Source organism: Mustela lutreola, chromosome 3, assembly GCF_030435805.1.
Source record: "Mustela lutreola isolate mMusLut2 chromosome 3, mMusLut2.pri, whole genome shotgun sequence".
Classification (NCBI taxonomy): Eukaryota; Metazoa; Chordata; class Mammalia; order Carnivora; family Mustelidae; genus Mustela; species Mustela lutreola.
The window spans coordinates 96460658-96483054 of record NC_081292.1 but is presented as its reverse complement, the minus strand read 5'-3'; the positions used below and the strand labels follow the sequence as shown (position 1 = coordinate 96483054).

Sequence of the window (22397 nt, the reverse complement as noted above, 5' to 3'; positions counted from 1 at the left end):
CAGAGATCACAAGTAGGCAGAGAGGCAGGCAGAGAGAGAGAGAGGGAAGCAGGCTCCCTGCTGAGCAGAGAGCCCAATGCAGGACTCGATCCCAGGACCCTGAGATCATGACCCGAGCCGGAGGCAGCGGCTTAACCCACTGAGCCACCCAGGCGCCCTGGAACAGTTATTAAGTTCTGCCTATGCTATATAACCTATTATTTTACCCAATACCTTTCTTCTGGTAATACAGAAACAGCAAATTAATTTTGTTAAGAATTATTGTATTTATAAATCAAAAGAGTATAGGTACATACATATTCTTGTCTGGTAATTTTTTTTTTTTTTTTGTAAACATAGTTTAAATCATACCTAGGTGGGGTCGCCTAGGTGGCTCAGTGGGTAAAAACCCCTGCTTTCGGCTCAGGTCATGATCCCAGGGTCCTTCTATGGATGGAGCCCCGCATCAGGCTCTCTGCTCAGCAGGGAGCCTGCTTCCACCTCTCTCTCCCTGCCTGTCTCTCTGCCTACTTCTGTTCTCTCTCTGTGTGTCAAATAAATAAATAAATAAAATATTTTTAAAAAATGATACCTAAATATCGTTCACCACAGAGACAACGCACTGATTACTTCTTTGTTGCAATCTTCTATATTCTCTGAAGTTGAAAACAGCATCGTTTTTCATCTGCCTACTTTTCTATGAATCATCCAAATGTTCCAACAAAGGCCTCTCAGCGTCACTTTCCACGCGTTCAGAAGTATCAGAATAATCCACTACCAATCAATTTTTTAAAAAGATTTTATTTTTAACCTCCACACTCAATGTGGGACTCAACCGACTAAACTAGACGGCCACCCCAATCAAATTTTTAAAATATTTAAGCGTTGAAAGAAATTCCACCATGTGATTTTGGAGTCACTAACCCAGCTTTCCATCCACGGGAGTTCCCAGGATCAGTCAGTCACTCTGCGCGTTTCCGCATTTCATCTAAACCTTCCCCGGCCTCACGACACTTCAGAGGTGAGGAAGCCGAGGCTCAGAAAGGCCAATGACCAGACCCACCACGCGCCACAAAGAGATCCTCGTTGCCCTCAGAAAGTTCCACAACGCCATCCCCCCACTTGTGTTGGGCTTTCCAGAGGGCGACGCCACTCCCACCAGCCTCCATTCCGGGCCCGCCCACAGAGCCCTCTTCGGCCACGCCCCTTCCGTGGCCGAGACCCGCGCTTCTGCGCTTCTGCGCTTCCGGCGCGAGGGTACTTCCGGCTTGTGCGGGTGGTTCCGGGCGCGGTAAGGTCTGGCGTGGTGTTGAGATGGCGGCCGGTGGGAGCGACCCGCGGGCGGGCGACGTAGAGGAGGATGCCTCACAGCTTATCTTCCCCAAAGGTGGGGCTGGGACTGCAGGACTGCCCCTGCTGTCCTGCGTGATCGCCGCAGGCCTGGCGTTGCCCATGTGTCGTCCTAGGCGGGCAGCAGGGCGGGTCGCCTGCGCGGAGAGGGGCAGGGAGGATGGGGGATGCGGCGGTGAGAGGGGCCCCGGGCGGGGCCGCGGGCGGGGCCGCGGGCGGGCACCGCCGGGCTGCCTCGAGAGGGGCCTGTTGGATTCCACGCCTGCTACCCTGGAAACTTCGGCGCCCAGCTCCACTCTGCCCTTGAGCAGCCTCTTCCTACTTGTTTAAGTAATTTATTTTATCTGATAAACCGCGAAGAGCTGCAGGGATGTGGAAAGGATGAACAAAGCCGACAGTAGTTACAGTGGTAAGGACAGATTTTAATAAGTAATACACGATTGTAGGGGCCACTGGCTGGCTCAGTCCGTAGAGCATGCTAGTCTTTTTCTTTCTTTTTCTTCTTCTTCTTCAACATTTTACTTACTTATTTTGAGAGCGAGCGAGCATGGGATTGGGGGCGGGGGGCGCGGAGAGGCGTGAGGCAGAGGGAGAGGACCCGGGGACGCAGGACGCTGATGTGACTTGCGCCGAAAACCGGCGCTTAACGCCGGAGCCAGCGAGGCAACCCTAGCCTTCTAGTCTTTTTTTTTTTTTAAAGATTTTATTTATTTATTTGACAGAGAGAAATCACAAGTAGATGGAGAGGCAGGCAGAGAGAGAGAGAGAGGGCAGCAGGCTCTCCGCTGAGCAGAGAGCCTGATGCGGGACTCGATCCCAGCACCCTGAGATCATGACCTGAGCCGAAGGCAGCGGCTTAACCCACTGAGCCACCCAGGCGCCCCGTTAGCCTTCTAGTCTTGATCTCAGGATCATGAGCCTGGGCACCGAGCCTGCTTTAAAAAAAAAAAAAAAAGTTACTACACGATAGCAGTAGGGAAAGAGGCCAGCGTGTACCGAACTAAATTTTCTTTTTTTTTTTTTTAATTAAATTAAATTTTATGTATTTGACAGAGACATCACGAGCAAGGGAACACAGGGCAATGGGAGAGGGAGAAGCAGGCTTGCCGCTGAGCAGGGACTCTATCCCAGGACCCTGGGAACACGACCTGAGCGGAAAGCAGTCACTTAACCAACCCAGCCACCTGGGAGCTCCTGAACTCAATTTCTATTTGTAGAGAGGTGACTGGGCGTTTTAAAGGGGAAGTGGAGGGGCTAGCCGGGTCTCTAGGATCAAGAACGTGAAAAATTACTAAATGCGTGAAGGGGAAGTGATTGGTTCGTTTGAACCCATTTGGGTTTTTTAACTGGTGCTTATGGTTTTTTTTTTTTTTTTAAAGATTTTATTTATTTATTTATTTATTTGAAAGAGGCTTAGCGAGAGAGGGGAACACAAGCAGGGGGAGTGGGAAAGGAAGAAGCAGGCTTCCCACCAACGAGGGAGCCCGATGCAGGGCTGGATCCCAGGGACCCTGAAGTCATGACTTCAGCTGAAAGCAGACAGACGCTTAATGTCTGAGCAAGCCAGGTGCCCCAGTACCTACCTGTTTTTAAATTATTTTGTACCTAGTAATAAAAGTGAAACTCCACACCCTTTATCCAGAGGCAACACTGTAAACAATTTAGTGTTTATTCTTCCAAACTAGTTTTGTTTATTTATAAATAAATAAATATATACACACCCTTTTATTTGTAAGATGAGATTATGCAAATGAATGCTATAGCCTTTCAAAAATTTGACGATCTGTTGTGTAGTCCTTTTTCTTTCTTTTTTAAAACTCTAGGCCCAATGTGGGGCTTGCACTCCTTGACTCTCATGACCTGAGATCAAGTGTCACATGTTCTACTGACTAAGCCAGCCAGGCACCTTGTCCTATTCTTTTATTTATTTTTTAATTTTTAAGATTTATTTATTTGTCAGAGAGAGCATGCACACACAAGCAGGGGGACCAGTGGGCAGAGGAGGCAGGGCAGGTGGTGGGAGAATCAGGCTCCTCGATGAGCAAGGAGCCAGATGTGGGGCTCCAGATGATCCCAGGCCCCTGGGACCATGACCTGAGCTGAAGGCAGATGCTTAATCAACTGAGGGTTTTCCTCTTTAAACCTAAGTTTGCTCATTGGTATTCTTACTGGTCAAGAGAATTATTTTAGGGGCGTCTGGGTGGCTCAGTGGGTTAAGCCTCTGCCTATGGCTGGTCATGGTCTCAGGGTCCTAGGATCGAGGTCCAACTCAGGCTCTCTGCTCAGCAGGGAGCCTGCTTCCCTCTGTGTGTCTGCCTGCCTCTCTGCCTGCTTGTGATCTCTCTCTCTATCAAATAAATAAAATCCTTAAAAAAAAAAAAAAGAATTATTTTAAATGAGTATCAGGGGTGAACCCAAATGTCCATCAACTGATGAGCGGATAAAGAAGATGTGGAATGGAATATTGTTCAGCCATAAAAAAGAATGGAATCTTGCCAATTGCAATAACGTGGATGGAGCTAGAGACCATTGTGCTAAGCATAATAAGTCAGAGAAAGACAATCGTATGATCTTACTCATATGTGGAATTTAAGAAACAAAACAGATGAACATAGAGGGAAGAGGGAGCAAACCAGAAAACACTCTTCAGCTATAGAAAAAAAGAGGATTGCTGGAGAGGAGGTGGGGCGGGGGGGAGTGGATTAAATGGGTGATGGGTAGAGGATATTTGTTGGGTGCCATGTGTAAGTGATGAATCACTTAATTATACCTGAAAATAATATACTGTATGTTAACTCACTGGAATTTTTTTTATTTTTTTATTTTTTTAAATCTTTTTTTTTTTTTTTTTAAAGATTTTTTATTTATTATTTATTTGACAGAGAGAGAGAAATCACAAGTAGGCGGAGAGTCAGGCAGAGAGAGAGAGAAGCAGGCTCCCCCTGAGCAAAGAGCCCGATGCGGGGCTCGATCCCAGGAAACTGAGATCATGACCTGAGCCGAAGGCAGTAGCTTAATCCACTGAGCCACCCAGGCGCCCCAACTCACTGGAATTTAAATAAAAATTTGAAGCTAGGAAAAAATGAGTATGAATATTTGTGTGATGGCAAATATTTGAAGTAGGTTTAGTTGGGAAACTAGAAGATTATGAAATCTAGAGGGGAGGGAGTTCTGGCCACAGGTCTAATGCCTAGTATGTAATAGGCAGTAATCTGGGTGAATGAGTAAATAGCAGATTTGTACGGGTACAAAAGTAGAACTTGGGACGCATTGTTAATGTGTTTCCAGTTACCCTAAAGTGTCCTCCCTAACATGTAATAATTCTTAAAATTGAGAATGTAATACTAGTATTATGGAACTAGGTTACCACCTCAAGGAAGCTAAAGAGGAGTAATTGTTGGCTGTGCTCTGTATTGAAATCAGTAAATGGCCTCATTAGGATAATGATGTGTAATTAGTTAATAGCACATCCGCATCAGGTTCTTTGATGTTAGAAACTGTCTTGCCAGACTGAGCTAAGTTTTTAGTATTTTATGAACTCTACTGTGCCTTGATAGATCAGTCTAGACAAAGATAAAGCTGTGGGATATGAGGTCTCTGGATTCATGCAAGGACAAAAATTTGCTGTTAGTCTCAAGATAAAATGAACATTTAGACGCTGTCCTTTGAAGGAGTATTTTCAGCTGACATTTGTGCTTCTCACAAATAGAGTTTGAAACAGCTGAGACACTGCTAAATTCAGAGGTTCATATGCTTCTGGAGCATCGAAAGCAACAGAATGAGAGTGCAGAGGATGAACAGGAGCTTTCTGAGGTCTTCATGAAAACCTTAAATTACACAGCCCGTTTCAGTCGTTTCAAAAACAGAGAGACCATTGCCAGTGTCCGTAGGTGAGTGCTAAAAGAAAGTTTTTGTTAATCCAAACTGTTGAACATCTACATATAAAATGCTTTTGCCTCCACCACTGCCCTCCCATGGACATCATCTGTACCATTAATTTAAGAAAAATAATGTCTTTGTCAGAAATTTTTTTTTAAATTGCTTGTAAGACCAAAATTCTCTTTGGCCACTTTTCCTTAAACCTGAAATCCCAGTGATCATTCTGCACCATAACCACTGTTAGTTTACTCTTAGTCTTTCAGATCTTTTCCATGCATTCACATACATACATTAAACCTATAAAAAACACAGCAGTGTTTGTGGGTTATTGTTGTTGTTTTTAATAAAGTGAGGTAATTTATTACTCACCTGGAATGTCTTCAAGACCTCTATATGTTAATAAATATAAATCAGGAGAATTCTTTCTGAATCTTTGCCCTGTCTACCAGACAGCGGCTTTTAGCATTTTTTCCTAAGGCATTGCTTCTCAAATTGGGTGAGATGTAACTTGGAAAACTGATGTGCTAAGGCATATAGGAGACCATGGGAGAAACATATCTTCAGATACCAGTTTTATTTGATGGTAGGTGATTTAAAACATTTCTACATTAAAATAGATACCAGGATATTGTGGAATAAAACAAAAACATATATGTGAATTATTTTTTTTTTTTTAAGATTTTATTTATTTATTTGACAGAGAGAGATCACAAGCAGGCAGAGAGGCAGGCAGAGAGAGAGGAGGAAGCAGGCTCCCTGCTGAGCAGAGAGCCTGATGTGGGGCTCGATCCCAGGACCCTGAGATCATGGCCTGAGCCGAAGGCAGCCGCCCAACCACTGAGCCACCCAGGCGCCCCTATATGTGAATTCTTGAATTAAATTACAAAGCTTAAATCCTTGCAGATGCAGAAAGTCGCTTTAGCCTGTGACTGCAGGTTGCCTAGGGATACTTGTTTGCTCTGCTCCAGTGAAAATGCTTGAGAATTACTGTCCTTAGGAATAGCAGGTATACAAAAAAAAAAAAAAATGTATATACACAGATACTTTTTAGAGAGCTGTTTATCATAGCCAAGGTTGGGGGGAACCCAAAACATTCAGTAGTAACTAAATAAATCGTGGGAACTAATTTGTTGGGCTAATCTATTGTCATTCAAATTGTAGAAAATGGAAGTGTTCACATGTTAAGTGTGCAGAAAATGAAGGTGTGAGATTGTATATGAAGTATGTATATAATCTTTAAAAAAAGCAAGTGTGTGTATGTTCTAAAAAGTTTGGGTGTATACATGGAGAAAAGATTAGAGGGAAATGTGCAGAGTTTCCAAGCAAAACTACAAGCCGTTGGGTCTAGGAGATGACCTGGACACATTTATGAATAAAAGGTTTCAGTATTGTAAACATGTTGGTTCTCCCCAAATTAATGTATACATTTAGTGCCATTCTGCAACCTCAGGGGAATGGAAAAGGTGACTAATATAATGATCTTAAATTTAAAAAAAAATTTTTTTTAAGATTTTATTTATTTATTTGACAGAGATCACAAGTAGGCAGAGAGGCAGGCAGAGAGAGGGAGGAGGAAGCAGGCTTCCTGCTGAGCAGAGAGCCCGATTCAGAGCTCAATCCCAGGACCGAGGAGGAGGGGACCGAAGGAGAAATATTTTAAAACAAAGTTCGGGATGCCTGGGTGGCTCAGTGGGTTAAAGCCTCTGCCTTCGGCTCAGGTCATGATCCCAGGGTCCTGGGATTAAGCCCCACAGTCAGGCTCTCTGCTCAGCAGAGAGCCTGCTTCCCCCTCTTTCTGTCTGCTTCTCTGCCTACTTGTGATTTCTCTCTCTTTCTCAAATAAATAAAAACAAAAAAACAAAGTTCGGGGGTTAGGGATAGGGTGGCTGGGTTATGGACATTGGGAAGGGTATGTGCTACAGTGAGTGCTGTGAAATGTGTAAGCCCGATGAGTCACAGACCTGTACCCCTGGGGCAGATAATACTTCATGTTAATAATAAATTTAAATAGGGGCACCTGGGTGGCTCAGAGGGTTAAGCCTCTGCCTTCAGCTCAGGTCATGGTCTCAGGGTCTTAGGATCAAGCCCCGCATCGGGGGTCTCTGCTCAGTGGGGAGCCTGCTTCTCCTCTCTGCCTGCCTCTCTGCTTACTTGTGATCTCTCTCTCTCTCTCTGTCAAATAAATAAATAAATAAAAATTAAAAAAAAAAAAAGTTTAAGCACTATATCTTATACCAAACTTGATTTCTAAGGATTTGAATATAAACCATGGTGAATAAAAGTGCTGTGTGATAATATGAGTAAATGAATGTATTATTTTGGCTATGGTTAGTAAGACTTTAAATATGGGGAAACTTGGTTGACTAGTTAAATGTAAGCTTTGTGAGGGCAGGAACTTGGTTGTATTCATCACTGTGTTAATCTCATAGGCACAAAATAGTGAATAAATGAATTTGCATAATTATCTTTAAACTTTGTTACATAAATTAAATGCCATATATAAAATGCAAGTATAAATAATTGGGGAAAAGACTGAAATCCTTAAGTTTTAATGTCCTTAATATTAAAAGCTCCAGCAAAGAATTAATAAAGAGATAACACTAGTTTTTAAAAATGGACACAGTCTGCAGTTAGAGGCTCAATTTGAATGAGAACTTCAGATGGCTAGCAAATTCTCTTGAAATAATGCTCATCTTCAAAAAAAAAATGCTCATCTTCAAGGAAATTGAAATGGTAAAAGAGCCAAGTATATTTGAAAAGATTAAACAGAATGGGACACCTACATGTAATAAGTAGGGGAAATGGGGAAACAGGATTTATTGCTGATGTAAGTGTGTACTGATGAAGCACTTTTAGAGCACTATCTCTCGGGACTCCTGTGCTTTGACTGGATAATTAACTTCCAGGAATTTATCTTTAAAACGCATAGTGAGGGGCGCCTGGGTGGCTCAGTGGGTTAGGCCGCTGCCTTCGGCTCGGGTCATGATCTCAGGGTCCTGGGATCGAGTCCCACATCGGGCTCTCTGCTCAGCAGGGAGCCTGCTTCCCGCTCTCTCTCTCTCTCTCTCTCTGCCAGTCTCTCTACCTACCTGTGATCTCTCTCTGTCAAATAAATAAATAAATAAAATCTTTAAAAAAAAAATAAAATAAAATAAAACGCATAGTGAGGGGTGCCTGGGTGGCTCAGTGGGTTAAGCCGCTGCCTTCGGCTCAGGTCATGATCTCAGAGTCCTGGGATCGAGTCCCGCATCGGGCTCTCTGCTCAGCGGAGAGCCTGCTTCCCTTTCTCTCTCTCTGCCTGCCTCTCCATCTACTTGTGATTTCTCTCTGTCAAATAAATAAAATCTTTAAAAAAAAAAAAAAATTAAAAAAAAATAAAACACATAGTGACCAGTCTAGTACATAAAGAAGTATACATGGTGTTTGAAAAGCGTTATTTAAAATGGTGAATTGAAGGGACACCTGGGTGGCTCTGTCAGTTGAGCATCAGACTCTTGCTTTAGATTCAGATCATGTTCTCAAGGTCATGAGAATGCACCCCATGTTGGCCTCTGTGCTCAGCAGGGAGTTGGCTTGAAATTCTCTGCCTCTCCCTCTGTCTCTCCCCACTTGCTCATTGTCTCTGAAATAAATTTTTACAAGAGGGAAAAGACTTGATTAAATAAATAAATAAATAAAAAATAAAAGGGTGAATAATGGGAAACAATTGAAATGTTCAACAGCTGGAAATTTGACATATAAATTATAGCACAGTCATTCAGCGGAATGCTGTGTTCAAGGTGGAGTTACATGTAGTACTAATGTGGAAAACAGCTGGTGTTATTGAGTGAAAAAAAATCACAGAATAACATTTGTTACAATTCCTTTTTTTGTTTTTTTAATTACATTCTTTCTCAAAAAAAATTTTTTTTTTTCTTTCTTTTATAATATAAAGAGGAGTGGTAGTGGATCTCCATGATAGTGTTAACGCTAGTTTTTTCTGGGTAGGGTTTCAGATTATTTTCACCTTTTGGCGATTTCTTTGTATTGTTTATAAATGAGAATTTTTCATTTTACAACAAAATCCTCCACACAGATACATATAGTACTTTGTAAATCTTTTCCCATGTAACTAAGTTTATAATATTTTCCTTAGTAAATGAATATAGCTTCACTAAGTGGCAGAAAGTTATGAAACTGAATGTGTGAATTTTTATTCTAAAACAGATAAGTGTTTGGAACAGTACACTAAGATAATTACTTGATTTTGTGTAGGTAGTGATATGGATAGCTTATTTTTTTGTCCTTTATCTTTGAAATTTTATATACCTAATATGCTTGTAATAGAATAATAAACACAGTAAAATTTTGTTTCTGAACAGATAATTAAGGTCTCTGAAACCAAATTTATCATGGATGACCTCTACTTTTTTTTTTAAATTTTTTTTTTAAATATATTTTTTTATTTATTTATTTGATAGAGAACACAAGTAGGCAGAGAGGCAGGCAGAGAGAGAGAGAGAGAAGCAGGCTCTGCACTGAGCAGAGAGCCCGATGCGGGGCTCGATCCCAGGGTCCTGGGATCATGACCTGGGCCGAAGGCAGAGGCTTTAACCCGCTGAGCCACCCAGGCGCCCCAGACCTCTACTTTTTTTTAAAGATTTTATTTATTTGAGAGAGAGAGAAGCAGACTCCCCACTGAGCAGAGAGCCTGATGTGGGACTTGATCCCAAGGACTTTTGAAATTATGACCTGAGCCAGAGGCAAATGCTTAATGGACAGCCATCCAGATGTCCGGGATGAGCTCTGTTTTAAGAGCTAAATGTGTAAGAAGCCAAGATAGGATTTGACAATGTTTTATATAATTTGAACTAGAATTGCATTTAAAATAAGACAGTTTATACATGTTAATACAACATAAGGTATGCCTATATATTTTTTTAGATTTGGGTTGGTTTTGTTCTGTTGTAGGTAAGTTTAAAAAAGAATTTCCTCCAAGTCAGAAATACACAAACATTATGTGTTTGACATAAAATTAATGACGAAAGAAGCAAGGCAGTGTGATAAGAGCAGAGAATAGCAAAATAAATTCTTGGGGGAAAGGGTTGTATAGTCTGTAAGGTATATAATGACTTTTTTTTTTTTTTTTTTTTGAGTTTATTTGACAGACAGGGATCACAAGTACGCAGAGAGGCAGGCAGAGAGAGACAGGGAAGCAGGCTCCCTGCTGAGCAAAGAGCCCCACGTGGGGCTCAATCCCAGGACCCTGGGATCATGACCTGAGCGGAAGGCAGAGGCTTAACCCACTAAGCCATTCAGGCGCCCCTATATAATGACTTTTCAAAGTTATACTAGCAAGGGGTTCTCAGGCCTGATGTGCTCTGCTCACTTTTGTTGACTGCCTGATTTTATTTTAACTTCCTGTTCTCCAGGCATAGGAACAGGATGTGATTCGAAAGTGGGATTTTGCAGCCAAGCTGACCATATAGAAAGATTGCAGGTTATCAGACACATGAAAAAAGGTTCATCATCACTAGCCAGAGAGATTCAAATGAAAACCACATTGAGATAGCACCTTACACCAGTTAGAATGGCCAAAATTAGCAAGACAGGAAACAACATGTGTTGGAGAGGATGCGGAGAAAGGGGAACCCTCTTATACTGTTGGTGTGAATGCAAGTTGGTGCAGCCTCTTTGGAGAACAGTGTGGAGATTCCTCAAGAAATTAAAAATAGAACTTCCCTATGACCCTGCCATTGCACTACTGGATATTTACCCCAAAGATCCAGATGTAGTGAAAAGAAGGGCCATCTGTACCCCAGTGTTCATAGCAGCAATGGCCGCGGTCGCCAAACTGTGGAAAGAACCAAGATGTCCTTCAATGAACGAATGGTTAAGGAAGATGTGGTCCATATATACTATGGAGTATTATGCCGCCATCAGAAAGGATGAATACCCAACTTTTGTAGCAACATGGATGGGACTGGAAGAGATTATGCTGAGTGAAATAAGTCAAGCAGAGTCAATTATATGGTTTCACTTGTTTGTGGAGCATAACAAATAGCATGGAGGACATGGGAAGTTAGAGAAGAGAAGGGAGTTGGGGTAAATTGGAAGGGGAGGTGAACCATGAGAGACTATGGACTCTGAAAAACAATCTGAGGTGTTTGAAGTGGCAGGTGGGGGGGAGGTTGGGGGAACCAGGTGGTGGGTATTAGGGCACGGATTGCATGGAGCACTGGGTGTGGTGCAAAAATGAATACTGTTAAGCTGAAAATAAAAATAAAAGAAAGATTGCAGGTGCTTTACTTTTTTCTTACTTGCTAAGTACCTTTGATTCTCTTTTTCCTACTCACCAATCTTTGATTATTTTTGTTTGTTTGTTTTGTTTTGTTTTGATTTTCTTCCACATGGTCAGCTTGTTGCTCCAGAAGAAGCTTCATAAGTTTGAGTTGGCCTGTTTGGCCAACCTTTGCCCAGAGACTGCTGAGGAATCAAAGGCGCTGATCCCAAGGTTAGTACTATCACTGTGCTAAGTTCTTTATATTACTTTCTCCTACAAGTAGAATTACTGTTTCTAAAAGGTGTGTGCATTTAAAATTGGGGCATATAGTGCCAATTGAATGGAGTGCCTTCTTTAACAGGGTATGAACATGATGGTTTTATTGCAAACCAACTGTTAGCAAAAATGTGGAACAGCTGGATTTCTCACACTGGTGGTAAGAGTGCAAATTAGTATAGTCACTTTGAAGAGCAATTTAGCTACATCTAGAGTTAAAGATAATTATACCCTAAAACCTGAAAATCCATTCTTGGGTACTTGCCTAAAAGCAGCTCATGCAGTTCCATAAGAAGACATGTATCCTAATGTTTATTACTGCAGTGCTAGTGATAACAGAAACTTGACAGTCCGTCAGTAAACAAGAGGATGGATAAATAAATCATTTATGTAGCAATGAAGAAATTAATGAACTGGAGCAACATGGAATAATAACAGATACCAAGGGACACTTGGATGGCTCAGTCTGTTAATAAGCGTTTGCCTTTAGCGCAGGTCATGATCCCAGAGTCCTGGGATCAAGTCCCATATTGGGCTCCTTGCTCAGTGGGGAGCCTGCTTCTCCCTCTGCCTTCTGCTCCCCTGCTTGTGCTCTCTCTCTGACAAATAAATAAAATCTTAAAAACAAAAACAAATACCAAAATCAATTTGAAGTGAAAAAAATTTCAGAAGGATATATGTAGTATGATGCCATTTCCTATAAGGTTTAAAAACAGTGCTGTGTATGGCTTATAGATACATTTATGTATGTATATAGTAAGTATAAAAATATGATTAGGGGGGCGCCTGGGTGGCTCAGTGGGTTAAGCTGCTGCCTTTGGCTCAGGTCATGATCTCAGGGTGCTGGGATCGAGTCCCGCATCAGGCTCTCTGCTCAGCAGGGAGCCTGCTTCCTCCTCTCTCTCTCTGCCTGCCTCTCTGCCTACTTGTGATCTCTCTCTGTCAAATAAATAAATAAAATCTTTTGGAAAAAAAAAATATGATTAGGAATGGTAAGTACAAATTTAGGAAAATGGTTAATTTTGGGGAAGGTATTGCTCTAGGGGAGCATACACAGAGCCATTAACTTGTTCCTGTTGTGGGCGCCTGGGTGGCTCAGTGGGTTAGGCTGCTGCCTTCGGCTCGGGTCATGATCTCAGGGTCCTGGGATCGAGTCCCGCATCGGGCTCTCTGCTCGGCGGGGAGCCTGCTTCGCCCTCTCTCTCTCTCTGCCTGCCTCTCCATCTACTTGTGATTTCGCTCTGTCAAATAAATAAATAAAATCTTTTAAAAAAAAAAAAAAAAAAAACTTGTTCCTGTTGTGTTTGTTAAAGAAATTTAGATCAGGGGCACCTGGGTAGCTGGGTGGGTTAAAGCCTCTGCCTTTAGCTCGGGTGTCATGATCCCAGGGTCCTGAGATTGAGCCCTGCATCGGGCTCTCTGCTTGGCAGGGAGCCAGCTTCCCTCTTTCTCTGCCTGCTTGTGATCTCTGTCTGTCAAATAAATAAATAAAACCTTAAAAAAAAAAAATTTTAAATCAGGCAGAGGTAATGTTAACTTACTGTCTACACTTTCTTAAATCTCTGAAACACTTCATATGTTTTTAAAAGAACGGCAGAAATACAGCTGAAAGGTAAAGGTGTATGTTTATAGGAGAAGTGGACAAGTGGTGCTCAAAGATTAGTGTGCTAGGGGGGCCTGGGTGGCTCAGTGGGTTAAAGCCTCTGTCTTCGGCTTAGGACATGATCTCAGCGTCCTGGGATTGAGCCCTGCATCGGGCTTTCCCCTCAGCGGGGAGCCTGCTTCCCTTCCTCTCTCTCTGCCTCTCTGCCTACTTGTGATCTCTGTCAAATAAATAAAATCTTTAAAAAAAAAAAAAAAAGGGTGCCTGGGTGGCGCAGTTGTTTGGACGACTGCCTTCGGCTCAGGTCATGATCCTGGAGTCCCAGGATCGAGTCCCATATCAGGCTCCCAGCTCCATGGGGAGTCTGCTTCTCCCTCTGACTTTCTCCTCGCTCATGTTCTCGCTCACTGTCTCTCTCTTAAATAAATAAATAAAATCTTTAAAAAAAAAAAAAAAAGATTAGTGTGCTAAAAAATAATATGTTGTCCCTCGCTGAGACACTCATTTGTTTTGATTTCCTTCTTCTAGCCTGGAGGGTCGGTTTGAAGATGAAGAGTTACAGCAGATTCTTGATGACATCCAGACCAAGCGCAGCTTTCAATATTAATCTCCAAATACCACTCTGCTGCCGAAGGAACTACATCTCAAGCCCAGCACCAGTGTCCTGGTGTTTGGAGCTAACTTAATAGAAATTCCATTGCCGAAGACACTTGGGCTGCCTTTGGATAGAACAACCCAGCTTAGTCTTGGTTTAGACTTGACTATTTCAGACTTGACTATTGAACCATGGTAACCTGACCTTGCCTCTGGGAAGGGTGAGGTGGGGTGATGCGCATATAAGCTACACTACTGACTACCTCATGCCATGGTTTTGGCCCCTGTGTTTTAAAATATGTTTTAAGATTTTATTTTTTTAAGTAATCTCTACCCCCCAGTGTGGGGCTTGAATTTAAACTACCCCAAGATCTAGAGTGGTGTGCTCCACTGATTGAGCCAGCTAAGCACCCCTTTTTAAAGATTTTATTTTTTTAGCCCACATGTTATTTTTGATTCCTAAGATTTCATGTTTCAATTTCAATTTGTTTGTAGTTTTTGAAACTACAGGAAACGATAGTCTTACCTAAATGCAAAAGGAAGAATTAAACCAGCCCTGTACCATCATCTGAAATCCTTACAGAAAAGATGATACACTAATGACTGAGACAGCATTGGCATCATAGTGCTTAACCCAGAAGTCAAAGAAGCTCACCATGGGAAGCAGTTACACCCAGGATAACTGCCAAGCATGGAGGGCCCTAACATAACCTTGATCAGTACTTGACCTTTTTTCTTAGACTGTTGAAGAATGTAGATTCGGAGGCAGTGGTCCTAAAGTACTATTTCTCACTCCTAAATCAAGATTGTTTTTTCCTTTAGTGGCCAGACTTGAGGGTCTGAACACTTTGAAGACAGACTCCTTGGATGGGGCATCCAGTCCAAACCTTTTTCTTGCTACTTAGTGGCAGGTGATCTCTGATGGGGGGGTGATTGTCTATTTTCATAGGAAGGAAAGCAGAGAGTGTGCACAAAGAAAGCATGCATGTAAGCTAGTAGATTTGGTCATGTGAAGACAAGTATCACTAAGTTCACTAAACTACAGATACTCCCCAGGAACCACATGGTTGGAGCAGGGAGAGAAGTGGGGGTGATGTTCCCAGATGAGGGAAGAGGGTCATGGCAGGTAGTAGAAACAAAAACACCCCACCAAATGGATCAGGTACCATAAAAATGTCCATACTCTGACCTAGTGATTGTATTTCTGGAAAATGTATACCAAATATCAGAACACAGAGGAAGCTCTATATGTCAGGATATTATTCTTTTTCCAATAGAGAAATAGTATGGTATGTTATGGTTACTTGTCCATGGACTATTTCTCACCTATTTAACAGGTGAACTTTTTCAGAAGCTAAATGGCTTACAGCCAAAATACTTGGATTCAGATGGACATTGAGGACATTCTGCTACATGAAATGTGAGACAAATACCATATAATCTCACTTATATGTGGAATCTAAAAAACCCAAACTCAGAAGAAATAGAACCGATTGGTTGTTGTCAAAGGATGAAGGGAGGGGTGTGAAATGGGTAAAGGTGGTCAAAAGGTACAGACTCCTAGTTATAAGATTAATAAGGCATGGGGACATAATACACAGCATGGTGACCATAGTTAATAATACTGTATTGTAGGGATGCCTGGTGACTCAGTTGATTAAGTATCTGGTTCTTGGTTTCAACTCAGGTCATCTCCTTGGTCATGGGACCAGGACTCTACACTCAGCAGGGAGTCTGCTTGAAGATTCCCTGCCTCTACACCCCACCTTCACGTGCCCTCTCTCTTCTCTCTAAAATAAATAATTTAAAAAGTACTGTATCATATATTTGAAAGTACATATATATGTACATATATATAACTTTTCACTGTAATATATAATCAATACAATGTTCTATGTCAGTTACTTCAATAAGGCTGGGAAAATATATAAAACAAAAAAAATTTTTGATTTGGGGGCACTTAGTAGTTTCAGGCAGAAGAGCATGCGACTCCTGATCTTGGGTTGTGAGTTGGGAGCTCCCTCCATGTTGGGTGGGAAGACTACTTAAAATAAATTTTTAAAAAATTTGACTTAAAGTAAAAATGAGACACTTGAATAAACATACAAAAGAGGTAAACATTTGTGCCTTTTTTTTTTAAGCAGTTTTTTGTTTTGTTTTGAGATTTATTTATTTATGTATTTATTTGACAGATGGAGATCACAAGTAGGCAAATAGGCTCCCCGTTGAGCAGAGAGCCCGATTTGGGGTTCGATCCCAGGGTCCTGGGATCACGACCCAAGCCACAGGCAGAGGCTTTAACCCACTGAACCACCCAGGTGCCCCAAAATCTGTGCTTCTAAAAGGGACCTCTGAGGGACGCCTGGGTGGGTCAGTTGGTTAAGCAGCTGCCTTCGGCTCAGGTCATGATCCCAGCGTCTTGGGATCGAGTCCCACATGGGGCTCCTTGCCCTGCAGGGGGCCTGCCTCTCCCTCTGACTCTGCCAGCCACTCTGCCTGTGCTCTCTCTCTCTCTCTGACAAATAAATAAAATCTTTTAAAAATAAAATAAAAGGGACCTCCGATAACTGAACTTGCCTTCTCACCCAGGTCAGTTTACCTCAGCTTAGACAGGAGAGTGCTAAGGGCTCAACCCCCCTCCCCCTTAGGGACTTGGGAGCTATGGATCTCAGGCCTGCTGGCCTCTTGCTGGGCCTGCACTCCCCTGGATAGACGGGGGCAAAAGACTTCAGCTACCTCCACTCATACCCAGTCTGCCTTTGGGCTCTCTGAACAGTACAAATTGGCCAGAGGCCAAAGGAGAGAGAATAAGCCCCAATAAAGCCTTCCAGGCAAGGCTTTATTGGCCCTTATGCTCCTGCACAAAGGAGGCAACACAAGGAATGAGTCCTCAGGCTGGCTCCCAGAGAAAAGGTTACCCAGAGAGCTTTAGAGAGACTCCAGGCAGCAAATGAATGGCAGTAGGAGCAGGAATTATTCCCCTGCCCCACACTTGCATATTTAAATAAAGTTCATGCTATACGTGCTGCCCACGTTAATTAGCATATTACGTTTCCGCCCCTTGGGCGCGAGTTTTAGTATTACAATGAGAGACAAAGTCTGAAAGGTGGGGATTGGCATCCATCTTAGCGCTGATCGGTTTGGTCCAGCCTTCCCAGTGGTCTTTCCTCTTAGGGAATAGCCTACTTTTTTCCTACTTTTTCCCTACTTTTCCCTGTGAGCTCTTTTACTCGGGGCAGCTCAGCTTCTCCTACAGACCCAGCTGAAGAAAGCTGGATTTTGTGGTTAGGGGTGAAGGGAAGTGAGTCCAATGCCCTGTCTCACAAGGCCCCTGAGAAGGCGTCGGCAGTTTCAGGGCCTCCTCTTCTGGTGCCAACGTGCTGTTGTCCCTCTTAGTCCCCCACATCCCCTGTACCCCGAACTCGCAGCTGGGGGAACCTCAGCTCTGCATCTGGTATCATGAATTTTCTTTATTTGCATTTCAGGATCTGATGAAGATGATGGCAGCTCTATATGCCTTTGTAAAGTGGAGAAACAAAACTGTTAGCCCTATGTCCTGTTCTTGGTGGATAAAATGGGCTGGTTTAAATAATCATAATCAGGGGTGCCTGGGTGGCTCAGGCGATAAGCGTCTGCCTTCCTCTCAGGTCATGATCCCAGGGCCGAGGGATCCAGCCCCAATTTCCTGCTCATCGGGAAGCCTGCTTCTCCCTCTCCCACTCCCCCTGCTTGTGTTTCCTCTCTCTTTCAAGTAAATAAATTAAATCTTTTTTTAAAAAAATAAAAATAATTATAATCATACCTTGTTTCGTTATGTAAGATTGCACAGAGGCTGGGCTTCTGAGTGGCTCAGTGGGTTAATAGTCTGCTTTCAGTTCAGGTCATGATTTTCAGCTCAGGTCATGATGTAGCATCTAGTCCTGCATCAGGCTCAGAGCCTGCTTCTTCCTTGCCCCAATCCTCCCCCCAACTTGTGCGCACTCCTTCTGTCTGTCTGTCTCTCTCTCTCTCAAAAATAAATAATTTTTTTGTTGTTTTAAAAAGATTGCACAGAGGTAGAGCTTAGCAAAACTGGAATTCTGACTAGGCTCTAATCAGACCTCCTCAGAAACTTGCTTCTGCCAGTTTCTAATTTTCAATGAGCAAGGGTGTTTTGTTTTAAGATTTTATTTACTTATTTGAGGGAGGAAGGTCAGAGAGAAGGAGCCGAGAGAATCCCTAGAGACTCCACCCTGAGCAGGATGTGGGGCTCGATCTCACCAACCTGAGATCAGGACCTGAGCTGAAATCAAGGGTCTGATGCTTAACTGACTGAGCCACCCAGGCACTCCTCCATGAGCAGAGTTAGTTTTCAAAATATTTAACAACTTGGGGGCCATTGACTTATGTGCAGTTAGACAGTAAGTCTCTAATTGCCAGATCGGGGTAAGGTCCTGGGGAGGTGGGAGTGGTTAGAGCTTATTTAGAAAAGTATTTCAATATTTTTGTAACTAGGATGACCCTGGGGTACTAACCAGCTGAATCTCCTCTTTTCTTTGAATCTTTCTCACACATGTACACACAAAGGTCTTTTAACTCCAGGTTTATTTGCATTCAAGATAGAGGAGTCAGGAGAGGCTGCCTTTGAGCTCAGTTGTTTGTGGCTAGGCACTGTTAAGTGTTTTATATATCTTATTGAAACTTCACACACTTAAGAGAATTTTTAAAACACTCTAATACTCTTACAACATTCTCAACATCAGGCCATTTATTCAACACATTTTACCGAGTGCCCACCATATTAGGTTGGGGTTAAAGGAGAGCAACCTTCTTATCTGAAGGTTCCAGGTCTCCTGCTGCCTACATTCTCGCTGGGGAGAGACAGACAAGAAAAAAACAGCTAAGTAGATTAGCCTGGGAACGAGTATGATATTAGATACAGTGCTTGGGGATGGCATTTTTGAGAAGATGCTATTTGAACTGTCAAGGATAGGAAAATATGAGAGGGTGGGGATGAGAGTTCCAGATCAGGAGAGAATGCTAAGCACAAAAGCATGAATGGGGTAGGGGAATGGGTGCAGAGATAACAAGCCAAAATGGCTGGAGCTTTGTAAATCAGGGAAAAACTATTAGGAGCTGAGATTGCAGATGTAAGCAGACCTTGGATTATGGAAACCGGGTTTTGGATTTTATACTCTGCACGTTGGGAAGCTATTTGGAGATTTTAAGAAAGAAAGAAGATCTGATTTTATTTTTAAGATTTTATTTATTTATTTGACAGATCACAAGTAGGCAGAGAGGCAGGCAAGAGAGAGAGGAGGAAGCAGGTTCCCTGCTGAGCAGAGAGCCCGATGTGGGGCTTGATCCCAGGACCCTGAGATTATGACCTGAGCCAAAGGCAGAGGCTTTAACCCACTGAGCCACCCAGGCGCCCCGATTTTTGTTTTAAACAGGTCATTCTGGGGCACCTGGATGGCTCAGTGGGTTAAAGCCTCTGCCTTCGGCTCAGGTCATGATCCTGGGGTCCTGGGATGGAGCCTCGCATGGGGCTCTCTGCTCAGCAGGGAAGCTGCTTCCCCTCCTCTCTTTCTGCCTGCCTCTCTGCTTACTTGTGATCTCTGTCAAATAAATAAATAAAATCTTTTAAAAAATAAACAGGTCATTCTTGGGGGCGCCTGGGTGGCTCGGTGGGTTGGAGCCTCTGCCTTTGGCTCAGGGCATGATCCTGGGGTCCTGGGATTGAGCTCCACGTCAGGCTCTCTGCTCAGCAGGGAGCCTGCTTCCTCCTCTCTCTCTGCCTGCCTCTCTGCATACCTGTGCTGTCTGTCAAATAAATAAATAAAATCTTAAAAATAAATAAATAAACAAACAAACGGGTCATTCTGGCTGCAGTGTAGAAAACTGGAGCTAGGTGGGAGGGGAAACTGCGATGAAAAAGGGAAGTGGGGAGAACAATTAGGTGATTCAAAAGTTCACACAAACATGGTTTGAACTAGAGCCAGGGCCAACAAACTTCCTGTAGAGAGAGAATATTTCAGGCTTTGTGGGTTATGTGTATGTCTTCTGTGATATTTTTAGTCTTTTTTTAACCCTTTACCTATTAATTAAATTAACATAAAACAGATTAATGAGAAAAATAAATTTAATTACACATGTACAGAAGCTCCATAAGAATATGAGATACACATGGGGCAGGGTGTTGCCATGTAGAACACGCACTCTTGATCTCAGGGTCATGAGCTCAAACCCCCACACTGGGCATAGAACCAATTAAAAAAAATTAAGCCCACCATCAGGCAATTGAGGCTTATATGCTGTGCTGAAGTAAGAAGAGCGTAGGGGTTTGGGACTTCTAAGGGGAGGAAGACAATTTATGGGAAGATCTCTTTGCAGAGACAGTGGGATGCAGAGGAATTCAATCTCCAGGCCTTGCCAGCTTCCCCCACCGTTTGCAGTTATCCCTATATTGTTTGCAGTTATCCCTGGTGATAGTCCTCTTCCTTGAATCATGCCCTCTATCTCATTATTTCAGACAGTTATGGGGGAGGTAAAAAAAATCTTCTTGAGTCTTTTGGACCTTGATTGACTTCAGTTCAAAAGTAATCTGCATGCTTAAGTGGCACTTTTTGGAGAAGCTTATTCTGAACCTTTTCAGAGCACTGGAGATATGTGGTTAGATTTGTAATTTATTTTGAAGACTAAGCCATGTTATTCCATTTACCAAGGAAGAACGTGAAACTCAGAAAAATCAGTATTACGCAGTCAGTAAATAAGAAGAGATAAAATGTAAACTCCAGGGGCACCTGGGTGGCTCAGTGGGTTAAAGCCTCTGCCTTCGGCTCAGGTCATGATCCCAGGGTCCTGGGATCGAGCCCTGCATCGGGCTCTCTGCTCAGCGGGGAGCCTGCTTCCTCCTCTCTCTGCCTGCCTCTCTGCCAACTTGTAATCTCTGTCTGTCAAATAAAATAAATAAAATCTTTAAAAAAAAAATGTAAACTCCAGAAAAAATGTGAACACAGATTTCTGTGGTAATGGGATTCCTAGTGATAGAAAAGTATTGAGGACACAAAATGGGATGAAGTTTTTTTTTTTTTTAAAGATTTTATTTATCTATTTGTCATAGAGAGAGAAGCGAGAGCAAGCACAGGCAGACAGAGTGGCAGGCAGAGGCAGAGAGAGAAGCAGGTTCCCTGCCAAGCAAGGAGCCCGATGTGGGACTCGATCCCAGGACGCTGGGATCATGACCTGAGCCGAAGGCAGCCGCTTAACCAACTGAGCCACCCAGGCGTCCCTGGGATGCCGTATTATTTCCCAGAGGTTAGAAAACCACTTGCTTGTAAGTTGTCTTCTAAACTTCATATAAATGGGATCATTTAGTGTTCTCTTTTGAGCCAACTCAACAGTGTTTGTGATATGCATCCAAATTGTTGTTTTTCAGTAATTATTTCCCAAGGGTGGGTAGTAGTTCACACCCAGTAGAGCCACAATATAATTCATTTACTGGCACAACTACTGATTTGGGTTACCAGTGATTGATTACTCAAATCAAAGCTATGGGGGTGCCTGGATGGCTCAGTGGGTTAAAGCCTCTGTCTTTGGCTCAGGTCATGATCTCAGGGACCTGGGATAGAGTCCTGCATCGGGCTCTCTGCTCAGCAGGGAGCCTGCATCCTCCTCTCTCTGCCTGCCTCTCTGCCTACTTGTGATCTCTCTTTCTCTGTCAAATAAACAAATAGAATCTTTAATAAAAAAACCAAAACTGCTATGAACACTCCTTAAAAAAAAAAAGATTTTATTAATTTATTTGACAGAGATCACAAGTAGGCAGAGAGGCAAGTAGAGAGAGGAAGGGAAGCAGGCTCCCTGCCAAGTGGAGAGCCCAATGAGGGGCTTGATTCCAGGGCCCTGAGATCATGACCTGAGCCAAAGGCAGAGGCTTTAACCCACTGAGCTACCCAGGCACCCCATGAACACTCTTGTACAAGCCGTGCGTAGATGTATGCACTTATTCCATTTGGAGGGAATTGCTAGGTCGCAGGGTGAGTAAGACTTAGCTCTGACAGACACTGTTCAACAGTTTTCCAAAGTGGATGTACTACTGGGTACAGTTTTTACAACCTGGCGCGATTTGCATTAAGTAATGTAAGCAAGTGGTGCCTCGGTGGCTCAGTGGGTTAAAGCCTCTGCCTTCAGGCTCTGGCTCAGGTCACGATCCAGGGTCCTGGAATCTGGCCCCTCACCCGGCTCTCTGCTCAGCAGGGAGCCTGTTCCCCCCCCCCCCCCCGCCTCTCGGTCTACTTGTGATCTGTCAAATAAATAAATAAAATCTTAAAAGAAAAATGTAAGCAACTTCGTGCTTGACTAAGCTGGGTGCTTTCATTTAAAAGCTCAAAATACGAAAACAAAACAAAACAAAACAACCCCAAAATAAAAGCTCAAAATACGGTCTGGCAGAAGCCTCAATTTCATAGACTC

General features: G+C 43.0%; 1 protein-coding gene across 2 annotated transcripts; it reads left to right on the top strand.

The window, feature by feature from the left end:
- The first annotated feature begins 1211 nt into the window (after nucleotides 1-1211).
- Nucleotides 1212-16061, top strand: POLR2D (RNA polymerase II subunit D). 2 transcript variants are annotated; one of them, XM_059166528.1, is made up of 4 exons: nucleotides 1212-1366; nucleotides 5039-5219; nucleotides 11606-11701; nucleotides 13878-16061. In XM_059166528.1, the coding sequence occupies exons 1-4, from the start codon at nucleotides 1294-1296 to the stop codon at nucleotides 13954-13956; spliced, it is 429 nt and encodes a 142-aa protein (XP_059022511.1). In that variant the 5' UTR covers nucleotides 1212-1293; the 3' UTR covers nucleotides 13957-16061. The 2 variants fall into 2 exon arrangements, with proteins under 2 accessions (XP_059022511.1, XP_059022512.1); XM_059166529.1 differs by lacking the exon at nucleotides 1212-1366 and adding an exon at nucleotides 1373-1738.
- Nucleotides 16062-22397: the final 6336 nt, after the last annotated feature.

Bases quoted from the DNA above. Each gene is read 5' to 3' on its own strand.
- POLR2D (XM_059166528.1), top strand. From the start codon at position 1,294: ATGGCGGCCGGTGGGAGCGACCCGCGGGCGGGCGACGTAGAGGAGGAT. The intron at 1,367-5,038 runs GTGGGGCTGGGA...TCTCACAAATAG, and splicing joins ACAGCTTATCTTCCCCAAAG to AGTTTGAAACAGCTGAGACA. The intron at 5,220-11,605 runs GTGAGTGCTAAA...CCACATGGTCAG, and splicing joins ACCATTGCCAGTGTCCGTAG to CTTGTTGCTCCAGAAGAAGC.